At 39.8% G+C, this 21,438-nt stretch overlaps 1 protein-coding gene across 3 annotated transcripts in view; it reads right to left on the bottom strand.

Moving 5' to 3' along the window:
* LOC126106597 (replication protein A 70 kDa DNA-binding subunit-like) overlaps nt 1–21,438 on the bottom strand; it is a 170,869-nt gene that overhangs the window by 5,910 nt on the left and 143,521 nt on the right. For 2 of the 3 annotated variants that reach the window (XM_049912941.1, XM_049912942.1), the window contains exons 13-14: nt 18,285–18,397; nt 602–848 (exon numbers count right to left, since the gene is read on the bottom strand). In XM_049912941.1, coding sequence (XP_049768898.1) covers nt 648–848; nt 18,285–18,397 — 314 coding nt within the window. In that variant the 3' untranslated portion in view covers nt 602–647. The remainder of the gene's footprint in view (nt 1–601; nt 849–18,284; nt 18,398–21,438) is intronic. The other variant, XM_049912943.1, reaches the window with a different exon arrangement.

The following is a 21,438-nucleotide window of genomic DNA, read 5'->3' as shown; positions in this document are numbered from 1 at the left end:
ATCTCTGCTATATGGTGAGTAGCAACTATCCTTTTCATAGTATGGGAACATGTGTACCAACAGGATAAAAATGAAAATCGGATAATAAAGCCCACAAAATTAAGAAAAATTCTCATACATTTTGATCACATCTCATATAAATTTTCCCATTGTCAACCAGTAGTAGCTGAAATTTTCCCCCACACCTTTGTCCCTCAGTTCTCAATGCAGGTGACAAAACTCGCATAGTGTACTTAGGTTTCTAGTGAGAGACTGACCCATTGCTTCCTTTGCTTTTGCAGAATTAAGCTATGCATTTATCTCAGACGTTCACCACATGTCCATCATCTCAAGAAGCAGTTCACTTGATTGCAGCTGACAGTATGTCGGACGTTACTCGACTGCAGTGTACAAGCATCAAAGATGGTCAGCAGGTGGCAGACCAATGAGTTTAACAAATAGTCCAAGTAGATGTATGCAATTCATCATTAAGTCTATCAATATAATCTACATTCCCCCCCCCCCCCCCCCCCCCCCCCCCCAAAAAAAAAAAAAAACTGAATTAAAAACAGCATCCCAACATATAACTGCACACTTTCTGTGAAAAGAAACAGTTACTCACAGCCTGCTGCTTCCAGCTGCTCAGTCGAAATGTTGACATCTTCCAGTCAGTGAGTGACACTGTGATACCAGTCACGCAGCTCGTGTGCCTCTGGTATGTCAGGGTTCACTTTGACAGTGCTCCATGGCTGAACTGATGCTGAGCGCTGACCGCCAAAGTCTGATTGTTTGGCACTCCTTACTGCCAGCACAGAACCGGGAGCCTCCGAGAACTCTTCAGCCTGTTTACCCCACAAAGTCAGCTTCATCTATGAGGGAAAAAGAAAAACCCTGATTAAAATTGCTTTGCGATTGGCATTTCAGTGAGTCTAGTATCGGGGACCAGCCAGCAGCCTATCTCGGTTCTGTCTCGACTATCGTGTGCTCGCTGTGTTGCCTGCTCTGTCGGAACATGCAGAACTTTGGAAAGCATAGCTGACCGTACACCTGCAACACAGCCCATAGCCACTGCAATCTGTCAGTCACAAAGTAAATTTAATCAGAGTATAGCTGAGGGAGTAATTAATGTAATCAAATAGCTTTGCGAATTGTGGCATGAACTTTAGTGATAAGATTTTTTCCCAACTGAGTAATAAGGCAGTCTTACAGGATGGCTGGTTCCTTTTATTTTCTTTAATTTCAGAATTTGCAAGTCAGTGCCCAAATATCAATTTTCTAAAGCCGTATCACACACTTCAAAATAAAATTCTGGGGATGGTGTGGCAGAGGGGAGTGAGATCGTGGGAAGAAGACTGAAAATTTCTCATTGCTGTGGCATATGGAGTACAAAACATTCAAAACATTTGAAGCTTTTTCTCCAACAGAAGTGCCCGTAAGTGAGAGTGAGTGAAGCATACCTGTGGGGTAGCACGACTGATTTTTTGTGAGAGGTACGGTTTTTACTTTTATTTGAATTCCGTACTTATCTTCAAATTGACATAATTATTAACAAATGTTCAATCATAATTTTCTCATGAGAAAGATATCAATCTCAAGACAATGCAAATATGCATTACACATTAAAATTTGGTACAAAAATATGAAATACCAAATAAAGAATAAAATACTTTCTTTATTTCTAAGGGTTTACTTTGTAAGTACAAATATAATACTAGAAAAAACAACTGCGTATGCTGTAATGTAACAGCAGTACCCACTTCTTGTCGTATATGATACATATAATTTATTGGGTTGATGCACAAGTTCATAGCATTGTCCCATAAGTTTAATAAACGCAACAGTACACACAACAGAGACTTCAGTCATTATGAATATATTCTCCTTCACTACTCACAACAGTCTGCCAATACTGGGTAACATTTCGATTCCACAATAGTATAAATCACACGGTTTTGAGGAGAAGAACTGTCGGGCCATGTTCGGATCGTATTTTCATTCAGAAATAAATTCTTTGTAGGTTGTTCGATAGAGAGCAGAAATGGTTAAAATCTGAGTTCATCCAGAAATAAAATGTTTTGAAGGTTGTTCCATACACAGCAAAAATGGTTAAAATCTGAGGGCACAAGGTCGAGTGAATAAGGTCAGTACAGAATGACATCCCAACCCAACTTCTGTGCGGTGTTTTTTTCTTTCTTTCTTTGTCTTTTTAAAGCAAAATGCAGGAGCTTGTTATTGTGGAGTAGCATCATTTCATCAAGTCTTCCTGCTTGTTGTTCTTGGACTGTGTCTGCAAGACATCTCTGTTGTTGACAATGTCAGCATTGACACTTACACCATTGATGCTTACACCTTAGGGAGGCAATTCATAGCACACCACTCTGTCGCTATTCCACCAGATGCATAACATTATCTTTGATGTGCACATGTATAGGGAAGTGCTGCTCTGTTTGGGCTTAACCATTCCTTTCTTTTCCTTGTATTGGCATTTCTTGTCACCAGTAATGATGCACGATAGGACTGGATGATGATGTTCACAACCTGGATAATGATGAGCAAGCAGAGATGCACATAGGGCCTCTGATTTTTGTAATTTTGTCTTAAGAGCATGCAGTAGCCATACACTCAATTTTTAAACCTCCCCATTGCATGCAAATGTCACACAACAATGGAATGATTACAATACATCATGTTTGACAGGTCTCGAGCATACTGATGTGGATCACTGTGGATTAATGTGTCTGAATGATCTTAAACAAACCCTAAAGGTTTTCCTGAATGTGGAGAGTCACTGATGTCAAAACAATCCTCCTCAAAACGAGAAAGCCATTTTCTTACTGTACTTTGTCCAATAGCACTATCACCATACACAGCACAAAAGTTTCTGGCTACCTCCGCGACCATCATCCCTTTGCTGAACTCAAACAGCAGAATATGTTGTAAGTGTTCCGATTTATCCATTTTCTAGTGTCCACAGCTCCACTCACTACCGCCAAATGACAACATGTTAACTCAAATAGCGATACTGAACTACAAACAAAAAATGACAACTGATAAATAATCAGATAGCAACCAGAATATCAATATGCAAAACAAAAACACTACGGACTTAATCAGCACCCTAATACGATATGCCTCCCCCCCACAAACCGTGGACCTTGCTGTCGGTGGGGAGGCTCGCGTGCCTCAATGATACAGGTAGCCGTACCGCAGGTGCGACCACGACGGAGGGGTATCTGTTGAGAGGCCAGACAAACGTGTGGTTCCTGAAGAGGGGCAGCAGCCTTTTCAGTAGCTGCAGGGCAACAGTCTGGATGATTGACTGATCTGGCCTTGTAACACTAACCGAAACGGCCTTGCTGTGCTGGTACTGCGAACGGCTGAAAGCAAGGGGAAACTACGGCCGTAATTTTTCCCGAGGGCATGCAGCTTTACTGTACGATTAAATGATGATGGCGTCCTCTTGGGTAAAATATTCCAGAGGTAAAATAGTCCCCCATTTGGATCTCCGGGCGGGGACTACTCGAGAGGACATCGTTATCAGGAGAAAGAAAACTGGTGTTCTACAGATCGGAGCATGGAATGTCAGATCCCTTAATCGGGCAGCTAGGTTAGAAAATTTTAAAAGCGAAATGGATAGGTTAAAGTTAGATATAGTTGGAATCAGTGAAGTTCGGTGGCGGGAGGAACAAGACTTTTGGTCAGGTGAATACAGGGTTATAAATACAAAGTCAAATAGGGGTAATGCAGGAGTAGGTTTAATAATGAATAAAAAAACAGGAGTGCAGGTAAGCTACTACAAACAGCATAGTGAACGCATTATAGCGGCCAAGATAGACACGAAGCCGACGCCTGCTACAGTAGTGCAAGTTTATATGCCAACTAGCTCTGCAGATGACGAAGAAATTGAAGAAACGTATGATGAAATAAAAGAAATTATTCAGATAGTGAAGGGAGACGAAAATTTAATAGTCATGGGTGACTAAAATTCGACAGTGGGAAAAGGAAGAGAAGGAAACGTAGTAGGTGAATATGGATTGGGGCTAAGAAATGAAACAGGAAGCCGCCTGGTAGAATTTTGCACAGAGCATAACATAATCATAGCTAACACTTGGTTCAAGAATCATGAAAGAAGGTTGTATACATGGAAGAACCCTGGAGACACTAGAAGGTTTCAGATAGATTATATAATGGTAAGACAGAGATTTAGGAACCAGGTTTCAAATTGTAAGACATTTCCAGGGGCAGATGTGGACTCTGACCACAATCTATTGGTTATGAACTGTAGATTAAAACTGAAGAAACTGCAAAAAGGTGGGAATTTAAGGAGATGGGACCTGGATAAACTGAAAGAACCAGACGTTGTACAGAGTTTCAGGGAGAGGATAAGGGAACAATTGACAGGAATGGGAGAAAGAAATACAGTAGAAGAAGAATGGGTAGCTTTGAGGAATGAAATAGTGAAGGGAACAGAGTAGGTAAAAATATGAGGGCTAGTAGAAATCCATGGGTAACAGAAGAGATACTGAATTTAATTGATGAAAGGAGAAAATACAAAAGTGCAGTAAATGAAGCAGGCAAAAAGGAATACAAACATCTCAAAAATGAAATCGACAGGAAGTTCAAAATGGCTAAGCAGGCATGGCTAGAGGACAAATGTAAGGATGTAGAGGCTTATCTCATGAGGGGTAAGATAGATACTGTCTACAGGAAAATTAAAGAGAACTTTGGAGAAAAGAGAATCACTTGCATGAATATCAAGAACTCCGATGGAAACCCAGTTCTAAGCAAAGAAGGGAAAGCAGAAAGGTGGAAGGAGTATATAGAGGGTCTATACAAGGGCAATGTACTTGAGGACAATATTATGGAAATGGAAGAGGATGTAGATGAAAATGAAATGGGAGATACGATACTGCGTGAAGAGTTTGACAGAGCACTGAAAGACCTGAGTCAAAACAAGGCCCCGGGAGTAAACAACATTCCATTGGAACTACTGACGGCCTTGGGAGAGCCAGTCCTGACAAAACTCTCATCTGGTGAGCAAGATGTATGAGACAGGTGATATTCCCTCAGACTTCAAGAAGAATATAATAATTCCAATCCCAAAGAAAGCAGGTGTTGACAGATGTGAAAATTACCGAACTATCAAGTTAAGAAGTCACAGATGAAAAATACTAATGCGAATTCTTTACAGACGAGTGGAAAAACTGGTAGAAGAGAAGATCAGTTTGGATTCCGTAGAAATGTTGGGACACGTGAGGCAATACTGACCCTACGACTTATCTTAGAAGAAAGATTAAGGAAAGGCAAACCTACATTTGTAGCATTTGTAGACTTATAGAAAGCTTTTGACAATGTTGACTGGCATACTCTCTTTCAAATTCTGAAGGTGGCAGGGGTAAAATACAGGGAGCGAAAGGCTATTTACAATTTGTACAGAAAGGACATGGCAGTTATAAGAGTCAAGGAACATGAAAGGGAAGCAGTGGTTGGGAAGGGAGTGAGACAGGGTTGTAGCCTCTTCCTGATGCTATTCAATCTGTATATTGAGCAAGCAGTAAAGGAAACAAAAGAAAAGTTCGGAGTAGGTACTAAAATCCATGGAGAAGAAATAAAAACTTTGAGGTTCGCCGATGACATTGTAATTCTGTCAGAGACAGCAAAGGACTTGGAAGAGCAGTTGACCGGAATGGACTGTGTCTTGAAAGGAGGGTATAAGATGAACATCAACAAAAGCAAAACGAGGATAATGGAATGTAGTCGAATGAAGTCGGGTGATGCTGAGGGAATTAGATTAGGAAATGAGACGCTTAGAGTAGTAAAAGAGTTTTGCTATTTGAGGAGCAAAATAACTGATGATGGTCGAAGTAGAGAGGATATAAAACGTAGACTGGCTATGGCAAGGAAATTTCTGAAGAAGAGAAATTTGTTAACATCGAGTATTGATTTAAGTGTCAGGAAATTGTTTCTGAAAGTATTTGTATGGAGTGTAGCCATGTATGAAAGTGAAACATGGACAATAAATAGTTTAGACAAGAAGAGAATAGAAGCTTTCAAAATGTGGTGCTACAGAAGAATGCTGAAGATTAGATGGGTAGACCACATAACTAATGAGGAGGTATTGAATAGAATTGGGGAGGAGTTTGTGGCACAACTTGACTGGAAGAAGGGGTTGGTTGGTAGGACATGTTATGAGGTGTCAAGGGATCACCAATTTAGTACTGGAGGGGAAGGTGGAGGGTAAAAATCGTAGAGGGAGACCAAGAGATGAATACACTAAGCAGATTCAGAAGGATGTAGGTTGCAGTAGGTACTGGGAGATGAAGAAGCTTGCACAGGATAGAGTAGCATGGAGAGCTGCATGAAACCAGTCTCATGACTGAAGACCACAACAACAACAACAATACAATATGATACACTACAATTCCATTACATACATTTGGTTCATATCTTTATTTTCAACTTCAACTAATTATCGTCCAATAACTCTTAAAGGTATATAGGAATTACTTTAATAGAATTTTTGTTCTAGCAGTTGCAACTGTTCATAAAATAAACTGGACCTAATTAATGTTAGTTTAAAATGTAAAATAAAATGGGGTAATTTGTATAAAATAAGAACTGTTATATGGAATTACCACAATTATAAGTAAGTGAAAGATTAGTTTAATTCTAATCAAAAGTATCATACTGACTGTTGAGAATACTCATTATGTAATATTTGGAACTGAAAGCATTTGTATTTGATGAAACTAATCCTACGAATTATGTTCACGTTTAATTTTTTACTCTTGCCTAGTTCTATAAATGTCTTTCATCAGTGTTAAATAAGTAAAATATTATTTATAATAATGCAACAGGTTGCTGACATCCTCATAATGTTACACAAGGGCATGCTGAAAAGTAAGGCCTCCAATTATTCTATGTGAAAACTCTTACAGCTTTTTTTGAGTGCGGTCTAGCTTTGCTATGCTGAACATGAGTGTGCTCCATGTTTGGTCAACTAGAAACCAGACTGCAGAACAATGTTTTTCTTGCACCGCCATGCTACATGCTAAAATTCAGAGTGCTCTAGTGGCAAAGGGATGCAACTTGCACCACTTAAACAGGAAAAATCTACCAAGTAACATGTACAACTTAACACATTCAGTATTGAGAACACAATGAAAAATTTGAAGGCGTCGCTTTTCTGTGTGCGCTCGTATTTGTAATGGCGGCTGAGACCGCTTGACAGTAACACTTGCAGTAGCAATTGAGCAGTTCGTGGAGTAGTTTTTTAAAGGTAATGTACATTGTAAATCTTACTGATTTTTCAAAGTTGAGTAAAAGTTGTATTAAAATGCAGGTCTGAAGTCGAGTTGAATAAAATGAACAGGTGAGGTATTACTTGGAGTCTGACATCCCCGAATAGCGAGCCAGATACCGGCATATTCCCACAGCATGAAAATACGAGTTCTGCACCAATAATATACGAAGAACAACAACTTTTGATGACTGACTACACTAAGTACAAATAAGAAATGTGGCATCACCTGTTCTAGTAACAGTAATAATAACTGCAACATGCTTCAATCACAACTTGAGGCATACACAACATAAAAATTAAAATATCTGGGTTCAATTAATTTCTATATGTTTATGAATAGGAATGTTACACGTATGGACTCTTAAATTTACATAGCAATCATGAGTAGCCACAAGCAACCAACCATCTTCCAATATGAGGCGTGTTGTAACAGACAACAAAATGCCAATGTTTGCAGACTATATGGGGATTAAGATAACTTTGCAATTGATGTTTCATCGAGTCTTGCAGAAGTTGCCAATTGCCAGTCAATCTTAGTTCTTCCTCGAGCACCACACGATCTGTGCAGTGCTGCCAGTTTTGTATGTGCGTGGAGAACCTTGTCGTATATGGCTGGCTGAGTACTGATAATACTGACCCCACCTATACACAAAGTTATTTTATTCGAGCTATAATAGCACGGGAGACAGAAATTGTGATTCTTTGTCATCGCGAATGCTTCTCTTGTAAAGGCCGTAGAACGGCGACAAAACATCATCGTTGCCATGCAACAGTCACGTGTTAATGCAATCTGTATAGTTGCCTTACAGTCAAGTGAGCCCGAAAGGGTTAATAGCAAACTAGGCATGGAAATAAAAGCGTATAGCATACATTTACACACATTTTGTGACTGGTTTTGTCATTACAAAACCAAACTTTTGTTGCACGGTTGTGAAAAAAGCAAAATGGATAGTGTCTCTCGATTGCCTCATCACAAATACAACAAATTTCTAGACCGTGTAGCTCAGCTGTTCCAGAACAGAACTATGAAAAAATTGCATTGTCAGTGGAGATTACGACTGACAATTTTCTTATGAAACAATCACTAGAGCATTTCCCAATGCTGTAACTGGTTTCAGAGAGACAGTGGTCATTGGAGTAAAATCATATACTGAAAATGGTGACTAAATGTTCCTGTTTCTTTGTCAGCATACACTAGGAGCCAAAATATTTTGACCACTGTCAACTGTGATATCAAATGCTGGCTGGTGCATTTCAGGCATGTGACAAGGTAAGGAAAATATATAAGCGGAGCAGAGACAAATGAGGAATCATTCAAGCGACAATACGAGCCCACAATACAATTTTTATCTGGTACAAACTGTTGGCATACAGACAGACACTAAACACGTATGTCAATCGAAATATTGTAGCAATTTTGCAACCTCATTATGGAGACCTGAGGATAGCGATATAGAAGTCCTGGGCAATTTTAATTTATACGGATTTGTCTTTAAAATGGGAATTACCTTGGAGATTAAACGGTTACAACTGGAATGGTCTTTTGAAATAAACGTAAAACTGTCAGTGTCCATGAAACATTTAGAAAACGTTCTTGTAATTCCCCAAGGCCACGATGAATTCTAAAAACCTTGCATTTTCTTTAACGTCAGTGAGCTTTTGGAATTGGACTGTGTTTTGTTGGATTGTGTCCTTTCTACAATATAATTTTCTTTTTAAATGCATCCCAATTAAATTAGAAAGAATTTGTTTCCCACTTTGCAATGTCTCACTGTGGATGCTGTGCAGTCAAGTCCACTTAAGATGTGTGATCTGCAACCAATTTCACATGATCTAATTTTCATTCCTGCACTCCTTTTTCCTTCACAAATTCAAAAATAGCGAGTTTTAAATCGAAAAGTGATGTGGTATGTCCCTCGACTTAACTACCGTATTTACTCGAATCTAAGCCGCACTTTTTTTCCGGTTTTCGTAATCCAAAAAACCGCCTGCGGCTTAGAATCGAGTGCAAAGCAAGCAGAAGTTATGAAAAATGTCGGTACATGCCGCCACAACTAGCTTCTGCCGCCGAATATATGTAGCGCTACGCAGGCATACTTTGTAGAGGATAAATACTGGCGCCAATATCTCAGCGTCAGTAAATAAATTTAAAAAAAAAGGAGAAGACGAGCTTTTTTTCTCCGCCGCGAGTTTCGACCACTGCATTTTCATACATTATCCAACGAAGTAAATACAAATTCCGTATTGTTCATCTTCGAATGTAGCACAATTTCAGTGTACTACGAAAATCTGACTGGCGAGACTGTTTGGGATGTTTGTCAATATGGCCAACTCTACGTTCTGAATTTTTTCCTGAGAAGAGATGGTTGCTAATAGGAACCTGATGAAATTTGAATCATATACAGTATTCTCTTCACCATAAGAATTATACGAATATAAACATTTTGCCATGTATTCTTTCGTGTTTGCTGCTATCTCATTTAAATCCTGTCTGCCTAATAAACTACGAAACTAGAGTGAGACAACAGCAAACGCGGAAGAATATACATATCGTGTCATGTTTATATTCGTATTATTCTTATGCCTAATAGTGATACAGTCAGAAATGAAGCACGGCAAGTGACTAGATTTTTAAATCTAAAATGACTCTAATTTCTGTGCAGAATTTGATGTAATAAAGAAGCGACCGCAAAGATTTTCAAATGGAGAAAAATTTTCGCCTAACTTTCGTTCAGAACATGTTCTATCATACGCAGTCTATTATTTTATTCTTGTTGATCATTATCAAAGAAATCAGCAGTGTAAGTAACAACAAATTGCGGTCTCTTGCCATTGTTTTGCTAATGAGACGATTCCTCTTTTTTTTTTTTAATTGTACGCGGTGGTAGCGCGCACAAAAGCAAGCCGTGCCGCGAGCCGCGACAGGCCGTAAACACGCACTATCAGAATGCGACAAACAATGCATGACACAGTGCAGTAATGCATTTTCAGCTTAAGAGTGACGCAAACACCTATAACAAAGAAAACGGCAATTATCAGATCAAAGCAAAATAAGCAATCGATTCAAACCAGACGAAGCACGTGAAAAAGGAAGGGCACCCGTATAAATACGGACGGAGCGCCTGACGCATAGCAATGGCTACGTGGTAAAGCTTAACTGCTAAGCTTAGACTCGAACCAAACTACTGTAGCTGTATCATTCATTCGACCTAAATTGTGTCTCATATTACAATGGACAAACTTTGTTTCGATTTGGAGGTGCGGCCTAAAACTTTTCTCTCCCCTTGAATTTCGAGTCTCAAATTTCAGGTGCGGCTTAGATTCGGGAAATTTTTTTTTCCTTTATTTCGAGTCTCATTTTTCAGGTGCGGCTTAGATTCGGTGCGGCTTAGATTCGAGTAAATACGGTAGTGTATTCTCCATACTCTTCGTTCAATTCCATAAAACTGTTGCAACTGACACTGGAGTGATGCGTGCCACCCCAGAAATTTTACTATTTCTTCCTGTGCACCATGCCTGCAAATTTAGCACAAAGTGCTTCTCGATGTTCAGAACAATGAATCTCATCTGTTGATGATGGTAATTTTTTGCTTTTTCATTGTCAACTAAATCTTCAAATTCTTTCTGCTTGATACTGTAGTGTCATTTCATAGCAAATCTGCAGTACCCAAAACACATGTGATTGCGTAATATACAGACAATTCTCACCCCTCTCTGCTGACATAAAAGTTTGACAATTGATTGCTAGACTGCCTCTGTGCAAACAACCACTGAACCTGTGAACATCTTTCATATCATGAACAAATAGCGAAAGGTAAACAACACAGAAACCACAATTCTTTCGAACTGAAATGAGTTGTGCAGACTGAAAAATGCCACACCACAATACTAAATGAAATGTTGCACTGTAATGGGTATATCTGAGAAGGACCAATCAAAGCCAAGACAGGTTGAGCCTTGTCCCACACACCCTGCAGACATGAAGTTTCGCATGCTGGGATCATCCCAGGTTAAGTGCATCTATTGAAAGTGGTTAAAAGATCGTAAAACAGTGTGTGGGAGAAAAAGTGTCTACAACTCATCACAGAACACGACAATATCCTGCTTGCCCACTCTGTAAGGCAGGATGTTCACCTGGACGTCCATGAGACTTTAGATAGTGGTCAGAGGCACTATGACAGATGTGGATTAGGTAGCATTATTGCAGACCACCTGCACCCCTTCATGTTTAATGTCTTACCCCTTGGTGATGTTATTTTTCCAGAATCATGTGTCAGTGGTGCTTGCAGTGAAGTTACACTGATCATTAGATTACCAAACTCCTCTGATCTGAACCCAATGGAACACCCATGGGATGCGATCAAGGGGCTAGCTTCAATCCCACAAACCACTGTCTCGTGTTCCACTGAGCACTTTGGGTTAACATTTATGTTCTGTGGAAAGCCTCCTTTGACCAAGAGGCACTATTCTTTTGAAGACTGTTTACGAACCTCGGTAGTACACGATTAAGTATATGCTGAAGTACTGTCTGAAAGAAGCTGCATAAATATTAGGTCTGATCGTCATAAGATTTCAAAGCGGTGCAGAGATTGGCAACTTGCTCTAAATGTTCATAAATGTAAAACTTTACAAAATGAAAATACATAGTATCCTAAAACTTATAGTATTACCGAGTTACAGGTAATTGACCACCTAATATGAATACCTTGCGGAAACAGGGGTAGGGATAGGAAATGGAATGATCACGTAGGTTCATTTGTGGTTAAAGCAGCACTTTGGTTTATTCATAGAATACTGGGGAAGTGGAATCAGTCTACAAAGGACATAAGACATTGCTTACAAATCACTCTTGCGACCAGTTCTAGAATACGGCTCAAGTGTGGGACTCATATGAAATAACACTAATACAGGATACTGAATGTATACAGAGATGGGCAGCACAAATGGTCACATTTTTTTCTGACTTGTGGGAGAGTGTCAGAGAGGAGCTGAAGAAACTTAACTGGCAAACTATTGAGAATAGGTGTAAACTAAGGTGAGTAATTTTACTAACAACATTTGAAAAACCAGCTTTAAATGACAACTCTGGGAATATACTACAATCCCCTACATAGGGATTGAGAGGGTACGATTAGAATAATTACTCCACACACAGAGGTGTTCAATCATTCTTCCTGCACTCCATACATGAATGGAAGGGGAAGAAACCCTCTAAACAGGTACAATGGGACATACCCTGTGCCATAAATCTCACAGTGCTTTTCAGGGTATGGATGTAGATGTGTATGTACATCGTGAGTTATGGACATGGTAATGAGTATAAGCAATCTGTCTACAGGTTAAATGCTACAAGGTGCCACCAGGAGCACCATCACTGTTCACAGGCAGTGTGCACAGCAGAAACAGTGGTGGTGCTATTGAGGCAACTAGCTTGCATCTGCAGGTCACAAGTACATCAAGACACACACACACACACACACACACACACACACACACACACACACACACACACACACACCGGATATTTCTGGAACAATACTCCACCCACCACCGGGAATGGTACTCCACCAAGGACCGGACTTGCTACAGTGGACTTCGATTGCGAAACATGCTAAGTTTGATCGTGACCAGTGTCAATACAGACTCGGATTCTTTTACTTCAGTCTGATTGAGGATGTTCATGTCAGTTGTTACTCAGTTTTGTGTGGAACTTGACTGTGTCTTGATGATGCTGTAGGAAAAGTGTCCTTAACGACTATTTGGAAATAATGACTTGATCATCAATCATGTGTGTGCATCCACAATGAATACAAAACACTGTCCCACAATTTATGAGAATTACCCATGTGTAACCTGGTAACACGAAACTCTGGAAGCCTACCATGCCACACAGAACCACTGATGTATTGCATTCCAAATGTGGACTAAAATTCTATCAAATAGGTCATAAATGTTTTGGTTCGTAATTGTACAGGGTGACAGTTATTGAGCTATATGGGAGAAAAGCATAAATTAATTACAAACTACGGTGTGCACTCACTTTATTCAATATGTAAACTTCACTACAGATACTCAGATTTAGGTTATGACATGTTCAAAACCCCTACCGTCATTGGCGATGAAGTAGCGCAGATGAATAGTGAAATTCTGAATGACTTGTTGAAGTTTGGAACGTCAGTGCTGTCGATGACCTGAATGGCTGTTTTCAGTTCAGCAATGGTTCTGGCATTATTTCTGTACATCTTGTCTTTAATATAGCACCACAAGGAGGAGTCCCATGTGTTCAGAACCGGAGAATAGAGCAGCCAATCGAGGCCCCTGCCAGTGGCCTATGGGTACCCCAGAGCCAGAATGCAGTCCCCAAAGTGCTCCTCTAAGACATCAAACGTTCTCCTGCTTCGATGTGGTCAAGCTCCGTCTTGCATGACGGACTTCTTGTCAAAATCAGGGTCACTTCGGGCAATGGGGATGAAATCATCTTCCAATTCCTTCGTGTATTATTCTGTAGTCACCTTGCCAAGGAGGAATATCAACCCGATTATTCCGTGACTGGACATTGCTCACCACACAGTCACTCACTGAGGGTGAAGAGACTACTTGATCATGAAATGTGGGTTCTGTCTCCCAAATGAGCCAATTTTGCTTACTGAAGAACGCATTCAAATGAAAGTGGGGTTCATTGCTGAAACAAACCATGCATATGCCGACTAATTCCCATCATGGCGGCGGCCAACCATGCAGTTTGAACGTCCTAACACAAAACGTTCAGAAGTTATGATGATTTTATTTCAAATAGTCCAGTAATTTTCACCCTGAATGTACTTATGCTAACAATGCTATGGAAATATTACTTCACTGTTTATAGTATCTGCTTTTATTCTGATGAACTTATTCTGGCTGGAACTAGTTACTGCATTGTGAAATTATATTGTGACAGATGTCATATGGAATTAAAAAGAGAGAGAACTGAGAAAGGAGTAGTGAAGTATTTGTTATGTAATATATATACACTGTACACCAAAATTTGTGAATTATGTCTCTCATCTAAGTCCACAGTGTAAATACAGGTCATATACATGGACAAAAAAAAGTCTTCTGTATTTTTCGTGGATATCCCAGTTAAAAAAAAAAACACTTTTTCCAGGTGAAAATTCACGTTTTCTTAGGCGAAAGTACATTTCTTCCATGTTAAGTGACAATATACTTTGCCTTGGAGCTCTAAAACTTACCAGTCCTTTAAATAGGGGAGGTTTCACACCCGGGCATAGAATTTATTGGGGCTTCAGGAAATGAAACCCACAAAAAAACAACACATTTTGTTCACTGGCTGGATATATGTTCTGACAAGCACTTACATTTGCATAAACAAGTCAGCTATGTGTGAAATTGCTCAAGAACTTACTTCGCACTTTTTTTTTTTTTTTTTGGAAGGATAATTATACTTTCTGCCAACTTTTACACTTAATTTGTAGTGTATGAAAAAATTAATAGAAATATGACAAACTAACATTCAAACCTGGTCTTATTTTAGCATGTGTTACTCCTAAGTTATATCAAACACAAATGTACCAGTAAAATTTTAAAGTAATGGCATAAATGGCTTGTCTTTTGGGCCCACAAATTTTCAAAGGCATGGTCCTCAGTGTTAAGTTTTGAGTAAGAGTCCAATGCTCCACAATTTAAGAAATTCATCACACACTCTCACAAGTAACATAAATCATCTTGCATAAAAGAAAATTTACTTTGAAAATAACGCTTCTGAAACTACCATTTGTAGTATTTTCCTATCACCCGGTAGAAATGTAAACAGCTGTGACATCACGCTCATCAAAGTATTGCATAGTCTTTGCCATATTTTGCTTATGTGTGCATTGTGTTTTGTTGTTGTGAATGGTTCATTTCCTTTGCAACTGAAGTTTTATTTTGGATTTTTCTTATGTTTATGTTTTATGGCTGCAGTATTATTCTGCAGTAGTGGGCCTAAGTAAAATCCTTTGTTAGAGTATTAGTTCTTACCAGACAAAATTACAAAAATTTAACTGAAAATTAAAACGATGAAAAATTTCCAGAATTCTAAAAAGTTCCCGCATTTTTCCCAGATGAAAAAATTCCTGGGTTTTCTCGATTTCCCGGGGCATATACACCCTGAAATATATACTGTCTATTCCCCCAAAACAAACTGGGGACTACCTTTTCTCCTCTCTCTCTCTTGAAAGGGTACATTTGTCATTTGCACTTTCAAAAACAAGCTCAACGTATGGCAATATCGGAAAAGTTACTCTACACAGATTTGACATATGAGCAAATCTGTGGTTTTTTTCACCAAAAAATCCAGAAATTTAGTGTGTTAAAACTTATTTTGGCGAATTTTTGGGGAAAGCCTTGCCATCCACATCTACAGCAGAAATATATTTCTTTATTGCCTTCACTGTCACATTTGTGTCTGCAATAAAAGGCACTGCATTATCATCATTGCTACGATGACTTCCTGCAATGTCACCTTTATCTTGCAAATGAGAATTGACCATATCTGCCATTGACACAATTTCAATGGTGACATCATCATCATTGACATGCAGGAAACCTTGCAATGGAAACCCGACTGCAGCTTTTCCCACAATGCGGCAAGGGGATTTTCGATTTTCAGTCGGCATCACTAGCCGGATTTGCCAATTAAGATCCATTTTCTGTCTATGTTTTGAAAATCCAGCTTTTCAGAAGCAATCCGAGACGAAGGACCCAACCTCCATGTCTTTGTTATGTAATTCACAGCATCCAGAATCAATATGTTAAAAGAGTTAGTGTTCTTTCCAGCTTCTAGCAAAGTTAATGCCTTCTGCACCATGATCATCTTATAATGTGTTTTAAAATCATGGATAATGCTCAAATCCATGGGCTGCAACTTGCTGGTGCAGTTCAGTGAAGAGGACTAACTACATATTTCGTAACTTTACATTTTTAGGGTATGCAGGGCACCAGTCTACAAATAGGAGAATTTTTCTGCTATCTGATCCCATTTTTCATCAAAGCTAAGCAACCATTTTCAAATTCTCATAATCTCTTGTATACTTTCACTGACTTGTTTTCGGCAATGTTACCACATTTTTAAAACAACGTGATTTCTCTGATTTGCTAGTGAGAAACGTCTTCAACTTTTCTGGGTCATCAGCATTAATACCTAATATTCTGCAATTTGAACTTTACTATGTTCCCCTTTATGGCAATTTTTCCCTTTAAACCCAAATGTTTCATTTGCAAGAATGTCAAAGAATAGACTTATGTTATCAATGTTGAAGATGTCCAGTAGCTTGTAACATTGTGTACCTTCTTTTACCTTACCACTCAACCATTCACCAACTGTTTGTATGTTCACACTATTTCCTTCCCCACATAAAACTTTGTAGGCCACATTATACCACTTCCTGAATCTGTTGGTTCACCCATTAGATGTGGAGGGCATCTACAAATATGCTGAGTATTGGGCACTTTCAAGCCATTCACTGGGATACTGGAAGCACTGCTTCCAACTCCGCATATTTCGATTAACTGGCACACTTCTTCCTTTTCAAAACTGGAACACTTATTTGGACTTCACAAAACTGAATTTTCGTTTTGAAGACACTATTCAATTTGGACAAAGGTATCTGAAACTCTATGAACCTTATTTTTCTCGAGAATTTTTACTTTTTTCCACAGAAAACAGTATCGCTCTCTCTCTACATTCTCCACATTGAAACTGACAGGGATAAACTACACTTACACAGCCAACAAAACACAACACTTCATTCACAAAGCAACTCAATACACAATCAAAATGCTTTACACAGTGGCTGACGGAAGCAACTGTGAAAATTGAAAATAGACTGTGGTCAGTATTGAAAGCGTTCTTGGTGCAGTCAATCTACCTACTCTACATTAACAGGCTATGCTGTTCAGTGCTTCTGTGTATTGTAAATAAAACTACAGTATTAGCTACAAATATTGGGAAGTACATGTCCACACTGTAATGATCATAATCACAATGCAAAATTAACATGGAAATAATATGGCTACAATAATATCCAAATACTAGCACATAGTACTGAAAGCTAAGATTGGTAGCAACTGGGAAAAAGTGACTGTCAATAAGCACTTATCGAACATCTTCTGAATTCTATTGAAATTTATTCCTTCAGCCACTGTGCTGAGAGTTTTCTTGGAGTTAACGGTTAATAGATATTGTTAAGTTAGCAGTAACAGGGAACACAGCAGTAGCACCACGAATTATTTTGTCTTGTAACCAATAATACTGATGTAGATACGGAGAGCAGGGAGCTCCCAGCATACCTTAAGCCCGACATCATACTAGCACCATTATCTGTGAAATCACCATGAACATAATTTTATTAATATTAATTGACAGAAAATAATAAACATTTTAATGCAAAACTGGGTGCACTTTAATACTGTGAACAATGGAAATTTGATGGGATTAAAAAATGTAGTAAACAGCAGAAAAAAAATTGGTGCTGTACTATATTTATCAAAGACAATTTTTTGAACGTGTTCAACGGAAGAGCAATGCCAAATTAAATAAAAATTTTCTTATTCCATAATATAAGTGTGCTTAATGGTACTCTTCTTATCTTCAACAAATTTTTCCATCATGCATTATAAATGATTTGAAGAAATAGTTCACCTGTAAGGATATTAAACCATTTTCGGAGAGTGCACATAAATAACAATGCCAATACAGAAATAGCTCCTAATGGCATTTGTGACACAAAATTAGAAGTAGTCTGTATTAGGACAACAATCCACCTCACGTGGTTTAATGAAAGTTAGTATTAATGAAACAAAGTGCTGAAAATAAAACAGCCACATACAAAGCTCAAATAGTGCAGACTCATAGAAAATAAATAGTGTTTGACTCGCAAGTCGCTGAAGTGGCGTCAACTAAAAAGGACTTGCAATACGGTGGCCTAACTTCCCTGCACAACACAACAAGCACGAGCTACTTTACCATGGTGTTGCTCTGGTCAACAATGATAATGTCACGTTTCTTCTCTTTCATGTTTGTTGTTCTCACCGTAAAATCCTCAGCATCGCCAATAGTATTTACTACACCAATGATATCTGCACATAGAGAAGCAAAATAAAATAAGTTAACAGTAGCTTGTGTACAATAATCAAAGTAATTTCTTTATCAACATTACCAGTAGTATTTACTACACCAATGGTATTTGCACATAGAGAAACAAAATAAAAGAACAGTGGCTTGTGTACAATAATCAAAATAATTTCTTAACCAAAGTTTTTAAGGAGAAAATTAGCTCCTAAGAGTTTTTAAGCCTGTCAGCTGCCAACAGCTGTACACATGGGAATGCTTCCATTATCGACCACCTCTTATTGCAGGTAATTATGTACGAGTCATCTCGGCAAGCAGAAAGACTGGAGCAGACAAATAATTTCCTAGCCTATACTAGTGGACTACATGTCAAGTTATGTATGTGGCACAAGCTGATATTGCTGCAATCTAGTTCATGACCTAGAAAAATTCTACAGAAATTCTAGATACAAAAAAATGAAACTACTACTACTATGAAAATTAGGAAAGTATGCACAAATCGGTACTTGTGCAAAATACCTTTGAAATTAATAGCACACAGGTGCATATAATAATGACTGTAAACGAAGTGTGAGGCAATGGCTGCATAGCCAGTTGCCACTGTCGAACCTTTTATCAAGATCAAGGGCAATCATATCTGAGTTTATTTTAATTGCATCTGATTATGATGCAAAAGCTCCAGAACACTGAATCCTCCAGAGATACTTGTAATATAAATGCAGCATTGTGTAACCCTGACAAATTGCTCTCTCACTGTATCATATGTGAAGATTTAAAATGTATTTAGTATGAGAGATGTTCAAAAATTATCTGACCTTAATTTTTGTTATTGAAAGCAACAAAATAGTAATGGGGCATGTGCACTCAATATTCATAGGCATACATAGTGTGCACATCTGATTTGTTTTCAGGACTACGAAATAACCAGTTGCTGACTAGCCACTGACACGTGAACAAATGTTAAGTTGTAGTTGTCACATTTTGTGTTGTGGGTAGGCAAAATAGCACGAAATGTGGAACAATATTATTACATAAAATTTTGTTTTAAGCTTGGCAATTCTCAAGTTGAGACAGCCGGCAAGATTCGACAAGTGTTTGGGGATGAAGCAATGGGTACCACACAGAAAAATGAGAGGTGGTACAACCACTTCAAAGATTGCCGTTCATCATTGAAGAGTAAAGCAAGTTCATATAGGGGCCGAACATCTGAAAATGAGGTTGTTACTAATCAAATAAGGACCCTGGTGATGTAGGATGGACAAATTATGATGAGAGAACTGGAAGATGAGGTTAAAATTAATAACGGATCCATTCTTTCCATTTTAATGGAACATTTGGACCTCAGGAGAATCTCAGCAAAATTTGTCTCAGAAATTCTAACAACTGAGCAGAAGCAACTTTGGAGATTGCACAGGACATGCTGGCTACTGTGAACAGTAATCCAAACTTTCCTAACACATGTCTCAGAAGCAAAGTTCCAGTCATCGCAATGGAACCATCCACTCATTGTTCTCAATTAATTAAGAATTTTTTGGTCAAACCCAACAAAGCTGGAAGGGGAAACTTTATTGACACATTCCTGGGGTCAGATACATCACATGATCACACTCACAGAACCACAGGCACATAGACACAGGCAACAGAGCATGCACAATGTCGGCACTAGTACAGTGTATATCCACCTTTCGCAGCAATGCAGGCTGCTATTCTCCCATGGAGACGATCGTAGAGATGCTGGATGTAGTCCTGTGGAACGGCTTGCCATGCCATTTCCACCTGTCGCCTCAGTTGGACCAGCGTTCGTGCTGGACGTGCAGACCGCGTGAGACGACGCTTCATCCAGTCCCAAACATGCTCAATGGGGGACAGATCCGGAGATCTTGCTGGCCAGAGTAGTTGACTTACACCTTCTAGAGCACGTTGGGTGGCACGGGATACATGCGGACGTGCATTGTCCTGTTGGAACAGCAAGTTCCCTTGCCGGTCTAGGAATGGTAGAACGATGGGTTCGATGATGGTTTGGATGTACCGTGCACTATTCAGTGTCCCCTCGACGATCACCAGTGGTGTACGGCCAGTGTAGGAGATCGCTCCCCACACCATGATGCCAGGTGTTGGCCCTGTGTGCCTCGGTTGTATGCAGTCCTGATTGTGGCGCTCACCTGCACGGCGCCAAACACGCATACGACCATCATTGGCACCAAGGCAGACGCGACTCTCATCGCTGAAGACGACACGTCTCCATTCGTCCCTCCATTCACGCCTGTCGCGACACCACTGGAGGCGGGCTGCACGATGTTGGGGCGTGAGCGGAAGACGGCCTAACGGTGTGCGGGACCGTAGCTCAGCTTCATGGAGACGGTTGCGAATGGTCCTCGCCGATACCCCAGGAGTTCAGTGTCCCTAATTTGCTGGGAAGTGGCGGTGCGGTCCCCTACGGCACTGCGTAGGATCCTACGGTCTTGGCGTGCATCCGTGCGTCGCTGCGGTCCGGTCCCAGGTCGACGGGCACGTGCACCTTCCGCCGACCACTGGTGACAACATCGATGTACTGTGGAGACCTCACGCCCCACGTGTTGAGCAATTCGGCGGTACGTCCACCCGGCCTCCCGCATGCCCACTATACGCCCTCGCTCAAAGTCCGTCAACTGCACATACGGTTCACGTCCACGCTGTCGCGGCATGCTACCAGTGTTAAAGACTGCGATGGAGCTCCGTATGCCACGGCAAACTGGCTGACACTGACGGCGGCGGTGCACAAATGCTGCGCAGCTAGCGCCATTCGACGGCCAACACCGCGGTTTCTGGTGTGTCCGCTGTGCCGTGCGTGTGATCATTGCTTGTACAGCCCTCTCGCAGTGTCCGGAGCAAGTATGGTGGGTCTGACACACCGGTGTCAATGTGTTCTTTTTTCCATTTCCAGGAGTGTAGATAAGGATTTATACAACATGTCACCTGTATGGTATGGTTTTCTCTTACATAAATAATCTGGAAATGCTGACATATGATATGTTATGTTATGTGGTTTATTCATCTCATTACATACAAT

The sequence above is a fragment of the Schistocerca cancellata genome, chromosome 10 (assembly GCF_023864275.1).
Source record: "Schistocerca cancellata isolate TAMUIC-IGC-003103 chromosome 10, iqSchCanc2.1, whole genome shotgun sequence".
NCBI lineage: Eukaryota > Metazoa > Arthropoda > Insecta > Orthoptera > Acrididae > Schistocerca > Schistocerca cancellata.
This window is presented reverse-complemented; position numbering and strand designations above follow the sequence as displayed.